This window comes from Procambarus clarkii, chromosome 48 (assembly GCF_040958095.1).
Source record: "Procambarus clarkii isolate CNS0578487 chromosome 48, FALCON_Pclarkii_2.0, whole genome shotgun sequence".
In the NCBI taxonomy this organism is placed as follows: domain Eukaryota; kingdom Metazoa; phylum Arthropoda; class Malacostraca; order Decapoda; family Cambaridae; genus Procambarus; species Procambarus clarkii.
In genome coordinates this window covers 3,812,557-3,833,226 of record NC_091197.1, presented here as the reverse complement: position 1 = coordinate 3,833,226, position 20,670 = coordinate 3,812,557, and the positions used below count along the sequence as shown (strand labels likewise).

Genomic DNA, 20,670 nt, shown 5'->3' with positions numbered 1-20,670 from the left:
CAGTCTGTGAGTCCTGGCGAGAATTAGAGATCCGGCTCCTCCTCACACTTCCTCTCATTAACGACTTCTATGTAGGAGAAAATCACGGAATCAATAATTAGTTTTCTATTCCATTATGTCTATTGTCTCCTCCATTGGAGGGGGGGGGTGTAGGGGGGGGGGTGTTCTTAGGCCTTGGGTAGATGAGGTGTGAGGTATTTAACCTATGATCGTTCAAGCTGTGTTGGCCACAGAGAAGCATTCATCATTTTCAATGTGTAAAAATAGTATTTTTATCGAATGATAATATATACAGAGTTTCGTGAATAGTTAGACTTAAGGTAGATTAGGTGATTGGGTTCTGTTGGCAATTTATTTGTTCTTGCAGTATGTGGATGAAGCATCTGGAAGTTCAATTCGAACAGAAGAAAACAGCCAGATTGCTCTAAAAAAGAATTGAGCTCGTAAATAAGTCGTGTGAACATTGTTAATCATTACGAACAAGGAAGAGTCCTCAGGCGTATGAATGATCATTAGGCCAGTAATACTGCTTAACTACATGTATACACTAATTCCCGAAATTCAGTGAATCACTTAACTTCAGTACCAACAATCTTTTGTCGTTTCAGCTTCTGTTAACATACGAGGAGTTTAAGACATGCAATTTCGATTAAAATGTGAATTGAAGGGCTGCATGAGCACATTGTTGACTAAACCACACACTAGAAAGTGAAGGGACGACGACGTTTCGGTTTCGTCCTGGACCGAAACGTCGTCGTCCCTTCACTTTCTAGTGTGTGGTTTGGTCAACATATTTCAGCCACGTTATTGTGACTCCTCGTCTGCATGAGCACATTGAATTTGTACTTTATTATTTAAATGCTATTTTATTGGTGTTGTTAAGCTGGAACCTCTTTATAACTTTGAAGAAGTTTAGGGGAACTTCTTGGTGGCGCGCCGGAAGGGTGTGAACACTTGTGAAGGTCCTGTGTGTGGTGAGGGTGTAGTGGAGTGGTGACTGTGTGTGGTGAGGGTGTAGTGGAGTGGTGACTGTGTGTGGTGAGGCTGTAGTGGAGTGGTGACTGTGTGTGGTGAGGGTGTAGTGGAGTGGTGACTGTGTGTGGTGAGGGTGTAGTGGAGTGGTGACTGTGTGTGGTGAGGGTGTAGTGGAGTGGTGACTGTGTGTGGTGAGGGTGTAGTGGAGTGGTGACTGTGTGTGGTGAGGGTGTAGTGGAGTGGTGACTGTGTGTGGTGAGGGTGTAGTGGAGTGGTGACTGTGTGTGGTGAGGGTGTAGTGGAGTGGTGACTGTGTGTGGTGAGGGTGTAGTGGAGTGGTGACTGTGTGTGGTGAGGGTGTAGTGGAGTGGTGACTGTGTGTGGTGAGGGTGTAGTGGAGTGGTGACTGTGTGTGGTGAGGGTGTAGTGGAGTGGTGACTGTGTGTGGTGAGGGTGTAGTGGAGTGGTGACTGTGTGTGGTGAGGGTGTAGTGGAGTGGTGACTGTGTGTGGTGAGGGTGTAGTGGAGTGGTGACTGTGTGTGGTGAGGGTGTAGTGGAGTGGTGACTGTGTGTGGTGAGGGTGTAGTGGAGTGGTGACTGTGTGTGGTGACGGTGTAGTGGAGTGGTGACTGTGTGTGGTGACGGTGTAGTGGAGTGGTGACTGTGTGTGGTGAGGGTGTAGTGCAGTGGTGACTGTGTGTGGTGAGGGTGTAGTGGAGTGGTGACTGTGTGTGGTGAGGGTGTAGTGGAGTGGTGACTGTGTGTGGTGAGGGTGTAGTGGAGTGGTGACTGTGTGTGGTGAGGCTGTAGTGGAGTGGTGACTGTGTGTGGTGAGGGTGTAGCAGGGGTCGTGACTGTGTGTGGTGAGGGTGTAGCAGGGGTCGTGACTGTGAGAGGTGAGGGTGTAGCAGGGGTCGTGACTGTGTGTGGTGAGGGTGTAGCAGGGGTCGTGACTGTGTGTGGTGAGGGTGTAGCAGGGGTCGTGATTGCCTCTCACCGGTTAACAACAAAAGTATGACCATAATGTTAAATATTTCAACGACTCCAACAGCTCCATTGATCCAGCTTCGGGTGGTGACGTTCCTCGCCAGGTGAACATCTCCACAGGTGCGATAATAAGCAGGTGTTGACCAGAGGTACCGGTGCACGATGTTGCTCAATGATTCCTTTGCAATGTTCAGTCATCCAGGGGACGTCTTGCAATGTCTCCATCAACATCTCATCCCGCTTGTCTCAGGGTCACTGAACGACCAGTTCGGGTAATATGGCCAGAAAAACGTACTGGAAGATGGATTTATTTTTAAAGCATGAAATTTATTGATTTATTATGCATCCTATACCCATCCTGTGGGCGGTGGTGGGCAGGGTTATAGAGGCTCATCATCATCATCATCGGCTCTGGGATTGAACTGTTGAGTTCGATTAGCTAAGCAAGTTACAATCTTTTGACGCAAATTTCGCAATTTAATATACATTTCAACAGTCTCTTTGATATCGCAAGTGGTTCAAAAAGTGGCCCACAACAGTGTTGATACAGAGCAATTTGCATCTGTAGTGAGCCAGTTACAGTAATCTTCCTGTGCATATATTGCCTACAGTAAGTTTTTTTTTTATACACAGGTGGGTACAGGAGTAGACAACGGCTGAGTACTGTCAGCAGGCTTAGAGCTTTCCCTTCCCATAGCCCAGGGAAAGTTTTATTCAGTACTTGTCCCTGGAACACGACCTGCCAATCGGCTTACAACCAGGACGACATAGAGCCCCTTCGTAGCTCTTAAACTCTTTAGAGAATACAGACAAATTAGTTTCCATGATAGAGATAAGTCACTGATCTCGTAGGCGATTGGTTAATCCCGGCTCTGATTCGTGGAACAAAAGTCTTTACTAATCAAATGTATATTCAAATCAGCTTAGTATTCAAATTAAGTTTGTATTGAAAAGGTTATTGGAAATACTGAGTCCATACTACTCATACAGACGGATGTAAATCTATGGTTAAAATAGATGTTTATTACTATTTTACATCATAAATATTTTTTGTCGTCTTCCCTTATTTATACTGGAGGGGGAGGACTTTAAGACATTTATGTATATAATAAGTAGATATTTATTAATACAAAGGCCTAGAGCCTAAATGTAAACATTATGGAAAGTTCAGATTGTCGGGGTTGTAGTTGTATTCACTTAGTTGTGTTTGCGGGGGTTGAGCTTTGCTCTTTCGGCCCGCCTCTCAACTGTCAACTGTTTACTAGCTATTTTTTTTCCACACCACACACACACCAGGAAGCAGCCCGTGACAGCTGACTAACTCCCAGGTACCTATTTACTACTAGGTAACAGGGGCATTCAAGGTGAAAGAAACTTTGTCCATTTGTTTCTGCCTGGTGCGGGAATCGAACCCGCTCCACAGAATTACGAGTCCTGCGCGCTATCCAGCAGCCTACCAGGCCCCTTACAGTTGGGTGAAAGCCCATGTGTTGGTGGACTGGTGTTGCACGGTGCAGTATCCAGTACGGTTATAAGGGTAGTTGATGTGGGTTATATATTGTGAGAAACACTGTGAAAGAGGGTCAGAGATTCCTTTTCTGATCGCCCTCAATGGGATCAAACCGTTTCTTGGGGAAAATACTGGTTTTGGAAACTGGGTGATTGATCTATGGAACAAATTACCGAGTGACAGTAGACGTGGGATTGTTTCAAGCACAGGTCAGACATGTATATGAATGTGTTTGGGTGGATATAAATAAGAGCTGCCTCGTTATAGGTCAACTGGCCTTCTGCAGGTATCTTAGTTTTCTCTATTGGTTGGTATTATCTTAAAATTATAATGACATTTTCTCTCTTCTCAGGATCATCTGTTGTGATGGCCCGACTCGACACCAGGGCGGCGCTGCTGCTGCTGGGACTGCTGCTCGTCCAATCAGGTCAGTCCTGCGCTCCTATTGGCCAGTGGTGGAAGGCACACGTGGGCGTCATTACAGTGGCGGAAGGCACACGTGGGCGTCATTACAGTGGCGCGCTGTCATTGGTCATAGTGGTTCTGGTTACATGAGAACGTCGTCACTCTCCGATTGATGACAATTATGCCTTCTTGATTACAGGTCTCAATGTCCATTAACCTGAACTAGTCGCTAGAGTGACAGTCAAGATTCTTGCACAGTCACCGTTCGATCCCCGATGGATGCGTGGGCACCGTTTTCTGCATTTCATCCTCATAACCCAGCTCCTTGTCTTCATATCCCAGCTCCTTGTACGCATATCCCAGCTCCTTGTCCTCATATCCCAGCTTCTTATCCTCATATCCCAGCTCCTTGTCCTCATATCCCCAGCTCCTTGTCCTCATATCCCGGCTCCTTGTCTTCAAATCCCAGCTCCTTGTCCTCATATCCCAGCTCCTTGTTCTCATATCCCAGCTCCTTGTTCTCATATCCCAGCTTCTTTTCCTCATATCCCAGCGCTTTGTCCTCATATTCCAGTTCCTTTTCCTCATATCTCGGTTCCTTTTCTCATATCCCAGTTTCTTGTCCTCATATTTCAGTTCTTCGTCCTCATATCCCAGCTTCTTGTCCTCGTATCTCTTCCAAATGCAATATAGTCATACTTAGCGCTCTCTCGTGGTAATTACAATATTAGGGTCATATCTCCTTGATTGGGACGCTATCAGAGATGGGTTGAATCCTTGGCAAAAATGATTAATCGATCAATGATTAAGGTGATTAAGATCAAATAATCTATTACTGATATCTGACTCGGTAGCGGTAGATACAATGTTTTTTTTTTTCAAGCCTAACATTCCTTAAAATTATATTTACCACGCGATTTAGATAATTTGAAAGAGTGAGCCTTTACCTGTAATTAAGGCATTTCTTGTCTGTGTACTTCCTCTGGTGTGTGTGTGTACTCACCTAGTTGTACTCACCTAGTTGTGCTTCCAGGGGTTGAGCTGGCTCTTTGGTCCCGCCTCTCAACTGTCAATCAACTGGTGTACAGATTCCGGAGCCTACTGGGCTCTATCATATCTATATTTAAAACTGTGTATGGAGTCAGCCTCCACCACATCACTGCCTAATGCATTCCATCTGTTAACTACTCTGACACTGAAAACGTTCTTTCTAACGTCCCTGTGGCTCATGTGGGTACTCAGTTTCCACCTGTGTCCCCTTGTTCGCGTACCCATCGTGTTAAACAGTTTATCTTTATTTACCCTGTACCCTGTAGGTACAGGGTTGGTACCCCTGTACCTACAGGGTGCAATTCACACAGCCTTTCCTCGTAACTCATGCCTCTTAGTTCTGAGACTAGCCTAGTGGCATACCATCTGAACTTTTTCCAACTTCGTCTTGTGCTTGAAAAGGTACGGGCTCCATGCTGGGGCCGCATACTCCAGGATTGGTTTTACATATGTGGTATACAAGGTTCTGAAGGATTCCTTACACAGGTTCCTGAAGGCTGTTCTGGTATTAGCCAGGCTTGAATACGCCGCTGATGTTATTCTTTTAATGTGGGCTTCAGGAGACAGGTTTGGCATTATATAAACTGCTAGATCTTTCTCTCTGTCCGTTTTATGAAGGACTTCATTTCCCATTCTGTATCCTGTATCTGTCCTCCTGTTTCCACCCCCTAGTTTAACTACCTTACATTTACTCGAGTTGAGCTTTAGTAGCCATTTGTTGGATCATGTTTGTCTAGGTCATATTGTAGCCTCATACTATCTTCCTCTGTCTTAATCCTCCTCATAATTTTGGCATCATCAGCAAACAATGAGAGGAACAAGTCTATTTCCTCTGGGAAATCATTTACATATATCAGAAACAATATAGGTTCAAAAACTGATCCCTGTGGGACTTCATTGGTGAAGCCTTGCCAATCTGAAACCTCACTCCTCACATTGATTCGCTACCATCTGTTGCTTAGGTACTCCCTTAACCCGTGGAGTACCTTCCTTTTCACTCCTGCCTGCATCTCCAGCTTGTGCACTAGTATCTTTTGTGGTACCGTGTCATAGGCTCTCTTGTAGTTCACAGATATGCAGTCTGCCCATCCCTCACTTCCCTGCCTGATTTTTGTTGCCTGGTCGTAGAATTCAATTAATCCTGTGAGGCATGACTTGCCATCCCTAAACCCATGTTGATGTTGTGTTAAAAGGTTCTTTCACTTCAGTTGTTCAAGTTTTTTCGCACAATCTTCATCAGCTTGCATGGTATACAAGTTCGGGACACTGGCCTGCAGTTCGGTGCCTACTATCTATCCCCCTCTTTGTATATCAGGACTACATTAGTTGTCTTCCAAATTTTGGGTCAGTTCACCTGTTACCAGTGATTTGTTATGCACCATGGAGAGTGGTAGGCACAGTACTTCTGCTCCTTCCTTTAGTATCGGTGGTGAGATTCCATCGGGGCCTATAGCCTTTGTCACCTCCAAATCCGGAAGATGCTTCCTCGCCTCCCCACTGGTAATCACAAACTCCTCTAGTGGTGTCTGGTTAGATATTCCCTCTCTTATCTCTGGAACTTCTCTTTGCTCTAATGTGAAGACCTCCTGGAATTTCTTATTGAGTTCCTCGCACACTTTCTTGACGTTTGTAGTGAATCTGGCTGCCCCTATTCTCAGTTTCATTACCTGTTCCTTCACTGTTGTTTTCCTCCTCGTGTGGCTGTGCAGCAATTTAGGTTGATTCTTTGCCTTGCTTGCTATGTCATTTTCGTATTGCCCTTCTGCCTCTCTTCTCACCCTGACGTATTCATTCCTGACCCTCTGGTGTCTTTCTCTGCTCTCAAGTGTTCTGTTATTGCTATAGTTTCTCAACGCCCTTGTACCGAATTGCTTTACTAACTTACGTCTCCGATTAAACCATGGGTTTCTCATCTGCCTTTCGTTTGTTTTCCTTTTGGACCGGGACAAACTTGTCTGCTGCCTCCTTACACTTCTGCGTGATGTAGTCCATCATGTCTGGGGCCGTCTTTCCTCTGAGCTGTTTCCTATGTTATATCTGTTAATAATTTTTTTTATCTCCACATAGTTTCCCTTACGGAATGCCAGCCTTTTGTTTCAGGTCCCTTCCTTGAGTACATTAACCCTTCTTCGACCAGATACTCAAATATCAGTACACTGTGATCGCTCATTCCCACGGGGGCCTCTAAACCGATTTCCCTTATGTCAGAAATATGTTTTTTCCCTTATGTCTTTAGTCTTTCAGAGTGAAGACTAGGTCGAGTCTCGCTGGTTCATCGTTGCCTCTCATTCTTGCGGGTCCCCCTGACATGCTGGCTTAAAAAGTTTCTTGTCGTCACCTCCAATAGTTTAGCTCCCTATGTCTCTTTCCCTTCATGCGGTTCCTTGTTCTCCCAGTCTATCCTTCTGTGACTGTGGTCTCCCATGATGAGCAGATGGGATCGATTTCTACAGGCAGCAGAGGCTGCTCTCTCAATTATTGTGTTAACTGCCATGTTGTTGTTGTCATACTCTTGCCTGGGTCTTCTGTCGTTTGGTGGTGGGTTATATATCACTGCAACAACTACTCTTGGACCTCCCATCGTCATGGTGTCTGTTATGTAGTCTCTGAACCCCTTGCAGTCCGGGATAATTATCTCTTTGAAACTTCATTCCTTTCTCATTAATTAATAAGGCCACTCGACCTTCTCCCCTTCCTTCCCTCTCTTTCCTTATTACAGTATATTATTGGGGAAACATGGCATTCGTTATGATTCCTGAGAGTTTTGTTTCCACGAGTCCAATTACATCCGGGTTCACTTTCTTGTGCTGTGTGTGTGTGTGTGTGTGTGTGTGTGTGTGTGTGTGTGTGTGTGTGTGTGTGTGTGTGTGTGTGTTCCCACCGTCCCTTTTGTTTGGGTTTTGCTTCGTTTCCCCACCAAACGTGTGTGTATGTGTGTGTGTGTGTATGTATGTGTGTGTGTGTGATGTGTGACACCACACGTTTTTCTTGTTAAAATTTGGTATTGTCTCATTCTGTGTCTGTCTCCTGTGGGGTGTGGCCGGCGCCGCCCTCTCACTCTCCCCCACCCACACAATGTCATACATATTAGCACCCGCCTCAACGGCAGAAGCCTGAACGCCCAAACCTGAACGCCCAAGGCCCATCAGAACGCCCACCCGACCCCCCCCCCCCCCTGAATGAAAGTATAAACATCAAGTCAAACAAAAATGAAAGCTCCCACCCATCCCCGCCCATCCACCAACCCCACCTGAATACTCACCAGCCTGGGTGAAGGTGGGAGTAGGTGAAGCAGAGGAAGGTGTGTAGGTGGGAGTAGGTGTGGAGCTGCTGAAGCCGTGAGAGCGAGACACAGGTGGAGAAGCTGAATAAATGGGCAGGTGTGACCACACCTGAGAAAGGGGAGGGGTGGGAGCGGCAGGGAGGAAGGGAAGTGAGAGGAAAGGGAGGAAGGGAAGGGAGAGGAAAGGGAGGAAGGGAAGGGAGAGGAAAGGGAGGAAGGGAAGGGAGAGGAAAGGGAGGAAGGGAAGGGAGGGGAGAGGAAAGGGAAGGGAGAGGAAGTAGGGAGCTGAAAAGGTTGAGGATGGGAAGAGGTTAGGGAACACTAAGAGGGGGACTGGGGAGGAAAATGGACACCGCGGTAGTGTAGAGGAACAGAAGGGGTTTGGAAGTACATGGAAAAGGATATGATGGAAGAGGTGGGGAAGGAATTAGAAAGGAGGGAAAGGGAATTAAGGTGAATGCAGAGCATGTACACTAAGAGGAATGCAAAGGTTTTGTCACGTCTAGCATACATGGTTACACACACACACACCACACACACACGCACACACACACGCACACACACACACACACACACACACACACACACACACACACACACACACGCACACGCACGCGCGCACGCATACACGCACGCACGCGTGTACACATCCATTTACTCCATCAGAGCACGTGTTGCTGCCAGAGTTACATGCTCATATTGTATCCTCTCTCGTGTCTCATCGTGCACTCGCGAGCGCGTGTGTGTCTACTCACCTAGTTGTGCTTGCGTGGGTTGAGTTCTGGCTCTTTGGTCCCGCCTCTCAACCGTCAATCAACTGATGTACAGATTCCTGAGCCTACTGGGCTCTATGCCAGTGTGTGTGCTAACCTATTTGTACTCGCCTATTTGTGTCTGCAGGATCAAGCATTGATTTTTGGATCCCGCCTTTCGAGCATCGGTTGTTTACAGTAATGACTCTGGTCCTATTTCCCTATCATACCTAATTTTAAAATTATGAATAGTTTTTGCTTCCACAACCTGTTCCCCAAGTGCATTCCATTTTCCCACTACTCTCACGCTAAAAGAAAACTTCCTAACATCTCTGTCACTAATTTGAGTTTCCAGCTTCCACCCATGTCCCCTCGTTCTGTTACTATTGCGTGTGAATATTTCGTCTATGTCCACTCTGTCAATCCCCCTGAGTATTTTATATGTTCCTATCATGTCCCCCCTCTCCCTTCTTCTTTCTAGTGTCGTAAGGCACAGTTCCCTCAGGCGCTCCTCATACCCCATCCCTCGTAACTCTGGGACGAGTCTCGTTGCAAACCTCTGAACCTATTCCAGTTTCCTTATATGCTTCTTCAGATGGGGACTCCATGATGAGGCGGCATACTCTAAGACTGGCCTCACGTAGGCAGTGTAAAGCTCCCTAAATGCCTCCTTACTTAGGTAACGAGTGTGTGTGTGTGAACTCACCTAATTGTGCTTGCGGGGGTTGAGCTCTGGCTCTTTGGTCCCGCCTCTCAACCGTCAATCAACAGGTGTACAGGTTCCTGAACCTATTGGGCTCTATCATATCTACACTTGAAACTGTGTACGGAGTCAGCCTCCACTACATCACTTCCTAATGCATTCCATTTGTCAACCACTCTGACACTAAAAAAAGTTCTTCCAAATATCTCTGACTCATTTGGGCACTCAGTTTCCACCTGTATTCTCTAGTGCGTGTGCCCCTTGTGTTAAATAGCCTGTCTTTATCTACCCTATCAATTCCCTTGAGAATCTTGAATGTAGTGATCATGTCCCCCCTAACTCTTCTCTAAAGAGGACACGCCCTAAAGAGAACACGTATGTTAACCTTAAGGAGTCAGTTTTACCAGCTAGATAATCCTACGATCATGTCATGTTTAACATAATCCATAGAAAGAGTTGTGTACGATAGCTCTTAGCCCAAGTCATGCTTGCGATAGCTCTTAGCCCAAGTCATGCTTGCGATAGCTCTTAGCCCAAGTCATGCTTGCGATAGCTCTTAGCCCAAGTCATGCTTGCGATAGCTCTTAGCCGAAGTCATGCTTGCGATAGCTCTTAGCCCAAGTCATGCTTGCGATAGCTCTTAGCCCAAGTCATGCATGCGATAGCTATTAATGCATCCGATTACTGAGGGACAGACAGACAGACAGACAGACAGACAGACAGACAGACAGACAGACAGACAGACAGACAGACAGACAGACAGACAGACAGACAGACAGACAGACAGACAGACAGACAGACAGGTAGACAGACAGACAGGTAGTACGACGACCTCCCCCCCTCCCCCCCTTGAAGGTGAATGTCACGATCACTGTCTAATTTTGACCCATTATCGTAGCGGTGACTGAAGTGATTACAATATTCCCTCAACTCCTCCGCTCCCGTGTTCGAATCCCGGCTCTGGTTAGAGAAAACGGGGGATTTAATATTTTTTCCCGCCTACTTACGGAAGACAACAGCGAGAATGTAATCACTTTCTCCTCAATGACTATTTCTATTTAAGTGGAATATAATCATTAGTAACTTCGAGCCCGAGACAATGAGGGGAAGGGAGAAGGGAAGGAAAGGGAAAAGAACTATCAGGAGAAGCTCTAAGCCATTATGACAATATAGCACTGGGAAGCCCCCCCTCCGCTCTCTCGTCACTTCCCCCTCTCTCGTCACCCCCCCCTCCTCGTCAACCCCCCTCTCCTCGTCAACCTCCCTCTCCTCGTCAACCCCCCCTCTCCTCGTCAACCCCCCCCTCTCCTCGTCAACCCCCCCCTCTCCTCGTCAACCCCCCCTCTCCTCGTCAACCCCCCCCCTCCTCGTAAACCCCCCCCCTCCTCGTCAACCCCCCCTTCCTCGTCAACCCCCCCCCCCCTCCTCGTCAACCCCCCCTCCTCGTCAACCCCCCCCTCCTCGTCAACCCCCCCCCCTCCTCGTCAACCCGCCCTCCTCGTCAACCCCCCCCCCTTCTCGTCAACCCCCCCCCTCCTCGTCAACCCCCCCTCCTCGTCAACCCCCCCTCCTCGTCAACCCCCCCCCTCCTCGTCAACCCCCCCCTCCTCGTCAACCCCCCCCTCCTCGTCACCCCCCCCCCCTCCTCGTCAACCCCCCCCTCCTCGTCAACCCCCCCCCCCTTCTCGTCAACCCCCCCTCCTCGTCAACCCCCCCTCCTCGTCAACCCCCCTCTCCTCGTCAACCCCCCCTCTCCTCGTCAACCCCCCCTCTCCTCGTCAACCCCCCCTCTCCTCGTCAACCCCCCCTCTCCTCGTCAACCCCCCCCTCCTCGTAAACCCCCCCCTCCTCGTCAACCCCCCCCTTCCTCGTCAACCCCCCCCCCCCTCCTCGTCAACCCCCCCTCCTCGTCAACCCCCCCTCCTCGTCAACCCCCCCCCCTCCTCGTCAACCCCCCCTCCTCGTCAACCCCCCCCTTCTCGTCAACCCCCCCTCCTCGTCAACCCCCCCCTCCTCGTCAACCCCCCCCCCCTCCTCGTCAACCCCCCCCCTCCTCGTCAACCCCCCCCCTCCTCGTCAACCCCCCCCCTCCTCGTCAACCCCCCCCTCCTCGTCAACCCCCCCCCTCCTCGTCAAACCCCCCCTCCTCGTCAACCCCCCCTCCTCGTCAACCCCCCCCTCCTCGTCAACCCCCCCCTCCTCGTCAACCCCCCCCCCTCCTCGTCAACCCCCCCCCTCCTCGTCAACCCCCCCTCCTCGTCAATCCCCCCCCCTTCGTCAACCCCCCCCCCCTTCGTCAAACCCCCCCCCCCCTTCGTCAAACCCCCCCCCTCGTCAACCCCGCCCCCTCGTCAACCTCCCCCCCCCCCCACCTGCCGCTACGCCTACATCAGAGTCTAACAGAACAGTCACGGTCCGTCTCCTCCACCTGGGTGGCGCTACCAACACCTACCATCATCTTGTCGGTACAGTCTAGTGTGTGGTGTGTGGTCGGTACAGTCAAGTGTGTGGTCGGTACAGTCTAGTGTGTGGTCGGTACAGTCTAGTGTGTGGTCGGTACAGTCTGGTGTGTGGTCAGTACAGTCTCGTGTGTGGTCGGTACAGTCTGGTGTGTGGTCGGTACAGTCTGGTGTGTGGTCGGTACAGTCTGGTGTGTGGTCGGTACAGTCTCGTGTGTGGTCGGTACAGTCTCCGTGTGTGGTCGGTACAGTCTGGTGTGTGGTCGGTACAGTCTGATGTGTGGTCGGTACAGTCTGATGTGTGGTCGGTACAGTCTGATGTGTGGTCGGTACAGTCTGGTGTGTGGTCGGTACAGTCTGGTGTGTGGTCGGTACAGTGTAGTGTGTGGTCGGTACAGTGTAGTGTGTGGTCGGTACAGTGTAGTGTGTGGTCGGTACAGTGTAGTGTGTGGTCGGTACAGTGTAGTGTGTGGTCGGTACAGTCTAGTGTGTGGTCGGTACAGTGTAGTGTGTGGTCGGTACAGTCTAGTTTGTGGTCGGTACAGTCTCGTGTGTGGTCGGTACAGTCTAGTGTGTGGTCGGTACAGTCTAGTGTGTGGTCGGTACAGTCTAATGTGTGGTCGGCATCCCGTCTTATTGGCCATAATTTCTTGATCTTTTAAATTAAGATGCAAGTTAATGACTTTTCTAATATATAAATATCCGATGGAATGAGGTGTAACTTTACCTCCTAATTGCTGTGTCCCTTTTCCTCACAGGGAGGAGCTGTGAGTGGGGTGCGGGGGAGGAGGTGCGGCGCTTCGTCAGGGTGAGGGAGGACGCCCCCCCTCGGCCACACCCTCATCACCTTCAAACGTCACCCACCCTCACCTGCTCACCCTTCAGCCGCTCTCTCAGGTAGGTGCTTCTGCTGCAGCTCTCTCTCTCTCTCTCTCTCTCTCTCTCTCTCTCTCTCTCTCTCTCTCTCTCTCTCTCTCTCTCTCTCTCTCTCTCTCTCTCTCTCTCTCTCTCTCATTCATTATAAATCCATTGGTATATAATGCTACAATCACATAAAATATACTTTATAAAGGAAATAGTCATTCTTCGCAATAGAATAATTGTTGTTATTAAGTGATTGTTGCTTTCCTCTGCAGGAGACAGCTGGAATGTTCCAGGTGGCGCAGGCGGAGGAAGGCGCGGAGGCGGCGGCGGGGGGCGTGGGGAGGCTGGTGGTGGGCGCCCCACTTCACGCCCTCATGCTGGGACCTTCGCCTGTCGTCAAGCTGGTTGTCACCTGCGGGTCGAACCAGGTAGGTGAAGCCTCCCGATGGCCTGGATGTATTAACATGTGCTTCCGAACGCTTCGCAACGCTGTGACGTCAACCTCTGTGACTGTGAAGATTTTGAAGTCACTGCTCAACCACTCGGGGTGGACGGTAGAGCGACGGTCTCGCTTTATGCAGATCGGCGTTCAATCCCCGACTGTCCAAGGGATTGGGTACCATTACTTCTCTCCCCGTCCTATTCCAAATCCTTATCCTGACCCCTTCCCAGTGCTATATAGTCGTAATGGGGGGGGGTGCCTTGATTGTTTCAAGCGTGGGTTGGACATGTATATGAGTGGGATTGGATGGTTATAAATAGGAACTGCCTCGTATGGGCCAATAGGCCTTCTGCAGTTACCATTATTCTTATGTTCTTCTAATGGCTTGGCGCTTTCCCCCTAACAATTCCCTTCTCTTCGTCTGCTCAAGTATTGGAGGTCTACTAATCCTGGTATCTTGTATCACCTTTCAAAATACAACCAAAATACATAACGGATGGATCGTATTTCAGAATACAAACCTATGGTCCCTATCACCAGATAGGGACCATATTTTCAAATTAAAATGTATTAATATGTATCAATTAATATGTATGAATATTTGCAATTCAAGATCGTTATCATCACATGGAGCGTAGTTCAAAATGCAACCCATAGGAGAGACTGTGTCCTATATACCAATCTAATATTGGTATACCCAATATATGAGAACCCGAACCCCAGAGGTGCTGGGGTTCGGGTTGTCTCACTCGAACCCCAGCATCTCTGATGCCACAGCCCGTCCTCGTCAACAAAACAGCCCGTCCTCGTCAACAAAACAGCCCGTCCTCGTCAACAAAACAGCCCGTCCTCGTCAACAAAACAGCCCGTCCTCGTCAACAAAACAGCCCGTCCTCGTCAACAAAACAGCCCGTCCTCGTCAACAAAACAGCCCGTCCTCGTCAACAAAACAGCCCGTCCTCGTCAACAAAACAGCCCGTCCTCGTCAACAAAACAGCCCGTCCTCGTCAACAAAACAGCCCGTCCTCGTCAACAAAACAGCCCGTCCTCATCAACAAAGGCCAAATGCTCGTTAATCCAGCCGCCGAACGACCTTATGAATGAAAAGCGGTTTACACACGAGTCATAACTGACGAATGTACTTCCTCGAGCAGTGTTTCGCTGACGTGTTCTGTTCGCATCGCGGCTTCCTAAAAGCTTCACACACGTACAGTAATACAAACGCAAATAATCGCCAACGGAAATTTAACATCTAACCTGACCTACGCCTAACTATATACACTGAATTTTACTGTATAAAATCAATTTATATATGAAAACAAACCTATTTTTATCACACTGTTACATTTTATGAAGGTGTCCATGCGGTCGGCTGCTGGTCTAACCAGTGTAGCCTGAGGACGGGTTGATCTGCCAGCCCGTCCTCATCTACAAATGCCAAATGCTAGTTAACCCAGCCACTAAACAATGTTTAGTGGCTGGGTTAACTGAGTAAATAAACGTTAAACTGAGTTAACTGAGTAAATGTTTAGTGGCTGAGTAAATAAACGGTCTACACCAACCAGTTCTCAACCAGTGTTGTGTACCTTGACTTTAGCAAAGCTTTTGATACGGTGCCACATGAAAGACTAATTAAAAAAATAGAAGCTCATGGTATTGAGGGTGCTATATTAACTTGGATTAGGGCATGGCTATTCCAAAGGAAACAGAGTTAGTATAAATGGGGTTAAGTCAGAGTGGGATAATGTTGTTAGTGGAGTACCTCAGGGCTCTGTCCTGGGACCTCTGTTGTTTATAATATATATAAATGATTTAGATTTAGGTTTGAGTAGCAACATTTGCAAATTTGCCGATGATACAAAAATCGGTAGGGAAATTAATTCGGAGGAGGACTCACTATCACTTCAAGTTGATCTAGATAGGGTTTTGAAATGGTCAAAGGATTGGCAAATGCAGTTTAATGCTGATAAATGTAAAGTTCTGAGGCTAGGTTATGATGATAGAATTACAAGATACGAGCTAGATGGTGTTGAGATTGCGAAGTCGGATTGCGAAAGGGATCTGGGAGTTATGATTAGTAAGAATTTAAAAGAAAAGGATCAATGCATGAATGTTCGTAATAAGGCGAATAGGACACTGGGATTTATTAATCGAAGCGTTAGTAACAAGACACCTGGTGTGGTTCTTAAGCTATATCTTGCTCTGGTTAGGCCCCATTTAGATTATGCAGTTCAGTTTTGGTCGCCGTATTATAGAATGGATATAAATTCACTTGAATGTGTCCAACGTAGGATGACTAAGTTAATTCCCCAAATTAGAAATCTTTCATATGAAGAAAGATTAACAAAGCTTAAGTTGCATTCACTGGAAAGGCGAAGAGTTAGGGGTGACATGATAGAGGTTTACAAGTGGATGAATGGACATAACAGGGGGGGATATTAATAGGGTATTAAAAATCTCAACACAAGGACAGAACACGAAAGAATGGGTATAAATTGGATAAGTTTAGATTTAGGAAAGACTTGGGTAAATACTGGTTCAGTAACAGGGTTGTTGATTTGTGGAACCAATTGCCGCGTAACGTGGTGGAGGTGGGGTCCCTCGATTGTTTCAAGCGCGGGTTGGACAAGTATATGAGTGGGATTGGGTGGTTATAGATAGGAGCTGCCTCGTATGGGCCAATAGGCCCTCCGCAGTTACCTTTGTTCTTATGTTCAAGCCTGTCTTACCCGCAGCCTGCCCTAGAGACTTGTTAATCGTTTTGAATGCGCTTCATGCAGGTTGGCGTTCAATCCCCGACCGTTTAAGCCTCACGTATGCATACATTAATATAATATACAATTTATATTCGAGAAAATATACGTTTTTTGATTATTCAATACTTAAAATTATTTTAGAGTACCCGGTACATTGGTGAGGGGGGGTTGGGGGGGTCGGAATCAGCTTGGGCGAGAGTAACCTACAGGCCCGCGTCCTCCGCCGCCCCTCGCCCAAACTCAAGCTGGTTCCAGAGACTTAGTCATTTTATTATATTTTGTAATAAAAAAATGTTTCTCGAATATAAATTATGTATCAGAAAATTTCCGTGTATAGTTATGTTCAGATTAGATTTGGTGTTTCGTTTCTGTTGGATAAATCTGTTTCATATCCAGTATTAACGAGGATTTAGTTAATGGTTTAATGATGGGTTGTTACAGAGCCAGCCAAGATCCTTTCACCTAGACTGACTTCCACCTAGACTGACTTCCACCTAGACTGACTTCCACCTAGACTGACTTCCACCTAGACTTGGACGTCTCTCACAAAGACAAAAGAGTAAAGACAATTGTAGTGGTGAGAGTATGACTGGTAATTGAGTGGGTGTAGATGTAAATAAATACTAAGTGCCTCGCATGCGCTCATTCTTTAATTCCCACCTTTCCTTGGCAATGTTAACACCTCCGTCGGTAATCTGTAAACTTGTTGTCGTGTCTATTGAGTCTGAAGGCCACTCGACTAGCCAACCATCTCCGTCAGTGCACCAAAGTCATTAGCGCCGCTTCCGGTCGTTATCAGGGCGAACAGCGTAACTGAATTGGGGATTTTCAGCCAGTTTGTTATTCAGTAATATGCTCCTTCCGCGTATCAATCCGCCGTGGAAGGTACAAGCTTTTTGAAAAAAAAAGAAGATATTGTATGTTTAGCACCATAAAAAAGTCTTGCAAGTATATTGTTTTCCAAGCGTACGAACAGGGCTTCTGAACCGGCGTATTAAGTTTTCTATCTGGCGTATAACGAAATTCAGGTGGTGTATACGCACTAATTGAAGCACAACGCGCCATTTACTGGTCCACATCCACAGTGCATTGTTCAAATGTGCGTAAAACCGGAGTGACTGTCAGAGGAATTACACCAGAGTGAAGCGTGTCAATCGAGTTGAAAGAGGCGTATTAACGCAGTCAGGATGCGTCCCATGGGCAAGGTCGCAGGGCGGCTCATCTGACGGTGGTGTACGTCAAGTTAGGATGCGAGGCCATCGCCTGTGTCGGGCGTACCGTGTACGCCCGACACATTGGAACGATTGGTTCCTGCGACGGCGCTGGAACCAATCGTATTGGCGTATGCCTTTCCATTGGAGACTTTCAGCGCCGTGGAGAGGGGGGACCTGCTGCCTGGGTAACAGCTTCTTCCCCGAATCCCGAAATTGCCCGAAACGCATTGCGTAATAGTGGCTTTAGGCATTGTATGTACTAGCTCTATCTATATATCAATCCATTAATGTAACATCACTTGTATGTATATACCTTACCTGAATAAACATCTGAATCTGAATCTGAATCAACCTACCCTGGCTTTGCGCCCCGGAGAGGCCACTCCAGACCGACAACCAGAGCGCAACTCCAGTGTCTCCTGAGACTGATGGATGCCTACTACTACCGTGTACAATGGCAGGAGGTACAGCAGAGTTACCATACTCCACCTGTACACCGCAGGTGGGGTATGTACAGGTAGGGGCGTGAAAGTGTACACAGGACGGGGCACAGTGCTCCTGGAGAGACAGTGTGGGGTTCAGACACGGAAGAGCGGAGACGTACAGAAGAGTGGCTACTATATTTGAAGGTATTGTCCCATCAACTCAATTGTATTTGTGCAGTGAACTGCGGTCGCTTGCGCCAGCTACTGATAGGACTTGGCCTCTCCCGCTTGCTATCCCTGGACGTGTAGGACTTGGCCTCGCCCGCTTGCTATCCCTGGACGTGTAGGACTTGGCCTCGCCCGCTTGCTATCCCTGGACGTGTAGGACTTGGCCTCGCCCGCTTGCTATCCCTGGACGTGTAGGACTTGGCCTCGTCTGCTTGCTATCCTTGGACGTGGCCTCGTCTGCTTGCTATCCTTGGACGTGGCCTCGTCTGCTTGCTATCCTTGGACGTGGCCTCGTCTGCTTGCTATCCTTGGACGTGGCCTCGTCTGCTTGCTATCCTTGGACGTGGCCTCGTCTGCTTGCTATCCTTGGACGTGGCCTCGTCTGCTTGCTATCCTTGGACGTGGCCTCGTCTGCTTGCTATCCTTGGACGTGGCCTCGTCTGCTTGCTATCCTTGGACGTGGCCTCGTCTGCTTGCTATCCTTGGACGTGGCCTCGTCTGCTTGCTATCCTTGGACGTGGCCTCGTCTGCTTGCTATCCCTGGACGTGTAGGACATGGCCTCGTCTGCTTGCTATCCTTGGACGTGGCCTCGTCTGCTTGCTATCCTTGGACGTGGCCTCGTCTGCTTGCTATCCTTGGACGTGGCCTCGTCTGCTTGCTATCCTTGGACGTGGCCTCGTCTGCTTGCTATCCTTGGACGTGGCCTCGTCTGCTTGCTATCCTTGGACGTGGCCTCGTCTGCTTGCTATCCTTGGACGTGGCCTCGTCTGCTTGCTATCCTTGGACGTGGCCTCGTCTGCTTGCTATCCTTGGACGTGGCCTCGTCTGCTTGCTATCCTTGGACGTGGCCTCGTCTGCTTGCTATCCTTGGACGTGGCCTCGTCTGCTTGCTATCCTTGGACGTGGCCTCGTCTGCTTGCTATCCTTGGACGTGGCCTCGTCTGCTTGCTATCCCTGGACGTGCGCAGCTCGTCGACAGTAAATATGTAGACACTTATCGCTTACACAACCGTGTTGTTTTCCAGCAGTGAAAATATTTACTAAAGAACAGTAAAATAATGGAAGGTGTGTAAAAGCCTATTGACCCATGCCTGGCAACTCCTATTTATCCCCAACCAAACTCACTGATGTGTATGTCTATCCTGCGCTTGAAACAATCCAGCTGCCCCAGGTGTTACGGCCTCACTTAGCCAGTAACCGGGTTCTTTTCATTTCAGACTATATATGGGCCTTAGTGTCTCTTCTTACCAGATCCAACCTCATAGGAAAGTTATTAACAACTGGCAATAATAGTTAATCCAATGGGAATGGCGGTAAACAGCACTGAACAAAACCATCACCACGTGTACTTCTTAACTACTTACACTTATTACATGTGTACATAACACAACACCACAGGTGTCACTTTCACACAGGACACTACAAAAGAACTTCTGCTATCTTATATCCTGGCAAGTCCACTTCTATCTTCTATCATACAACACTCAAGGTGTACCTTCCCTGAGCCTTTCTTCTCTTGTACTTTCTTCTCTTCCTGGGCCAGTCCTCCACAGTGTCGTCACGGTGTCAAAACACCACTTCGACTCTCCAGCCACAGGCTGGCTTGCTTCCCCTAAGGGCTTCACCTATGATATGCCTTAACGTAGAGGACAGACGGACGTTAATTCCATCTCGTAACTCAACTAGGCCATCCCGGGATACGTCGGTCCAATCACCAATACTTAACTGGTTATCGCAGACAAATCAGTCTCTACCGACTCGGCCCACTAGCTCCCACTGGAACAAGTCTCGAGTTCAGGACTGCCCTGGGTGAACTGACTTTTGTCGACCAAGGTATCACCCACATTACTTCTGAGGAGTAAAAATTGTATAGTAAGAAGGAAACTACACAGGTGTCATTAAGATCACAGCCTTCCATCGGGGAATAGAAAATGGGGTCGGGTGCGCTCAACATATGGCGTTGACATCGTCACACTAGGACTAGGTTATACAATAACTTACTAATCAATAACGTTATTTTAGGTCTCTCCTGAATCTAAAGTTATTCAAGCCTTTGATGTATCTTCAGTAGCTGGTGAGACCTTGTACATATATTGGATCTTTCCTCGTATTTATAATATTGTAAATCTGCAGAGGTTTTCCTTCCCGGCAACAACCTGACTCCAGCAACAAATAACTTGCAATTATTTGAGAGTTGTTACATAAATATAATACACACTTGACTAGTATATCAGGTCTGTATTAGGTGAGAAGTGACATACATGAGTGTGTATAGACTGTGAGTTTTTTTTCCTGCATCTCATTATTCATTTAAACACTACGATGAAGTCACTAAAGATAGGAGAACTACCAGAAAGTTGAAAGACAGCTAATGTTTGTCTAAATATGGGTTACTGATAGGCATTTAGAGTCAATTCAAGTCAGATCGATGTTACATGAGCTGTGTGTTGGGAGTGATTTTGAGCCGGGATAACTCCAGAATGTGTTGGTGTAGAATGCTCAGGGTGTACAAATATCTATAACATAGTATGACTCCGTGGCGTAGTGGTAAGACGTTCGCCTGGCCTTCCACGAGCGCTTTCCCCTGGGTTCGTATCCTGGCCGGAGAGGATTTA

At 48.0% G+C, this 20,670-nt stretch overlaps 1 protein-coding gene across 1 annotated transcript in view; it reads left to right on the top strand.

Annotated features, from left to right (window-relative positions):
- Positions 1-20,670, top strand: part of Cad89D (cadherin 89D) — a 160,008-nt gene that overhangs the window by 78,154 nt on the left and 61,184 nt on the right. The window contains exons 2-4 of the mRNA XM_045752662.2: positions 3,826-3,900; positions 12,884-13,022; positions 13,262-13,417. Coding sequence (XP_045608618.2) covers positions 13,274-13,417 — 144 coding nt within the window. The 5' untranslated portion in view covers positions 3,826-3,900; positions 12,884-13,022; positions 13,262-13,273. The remainder of the gene's footprint in view (positions 1-3,825; positions 3,901-12,883; positions 13,023-13,261; positions 13,418-20,670) is intronic.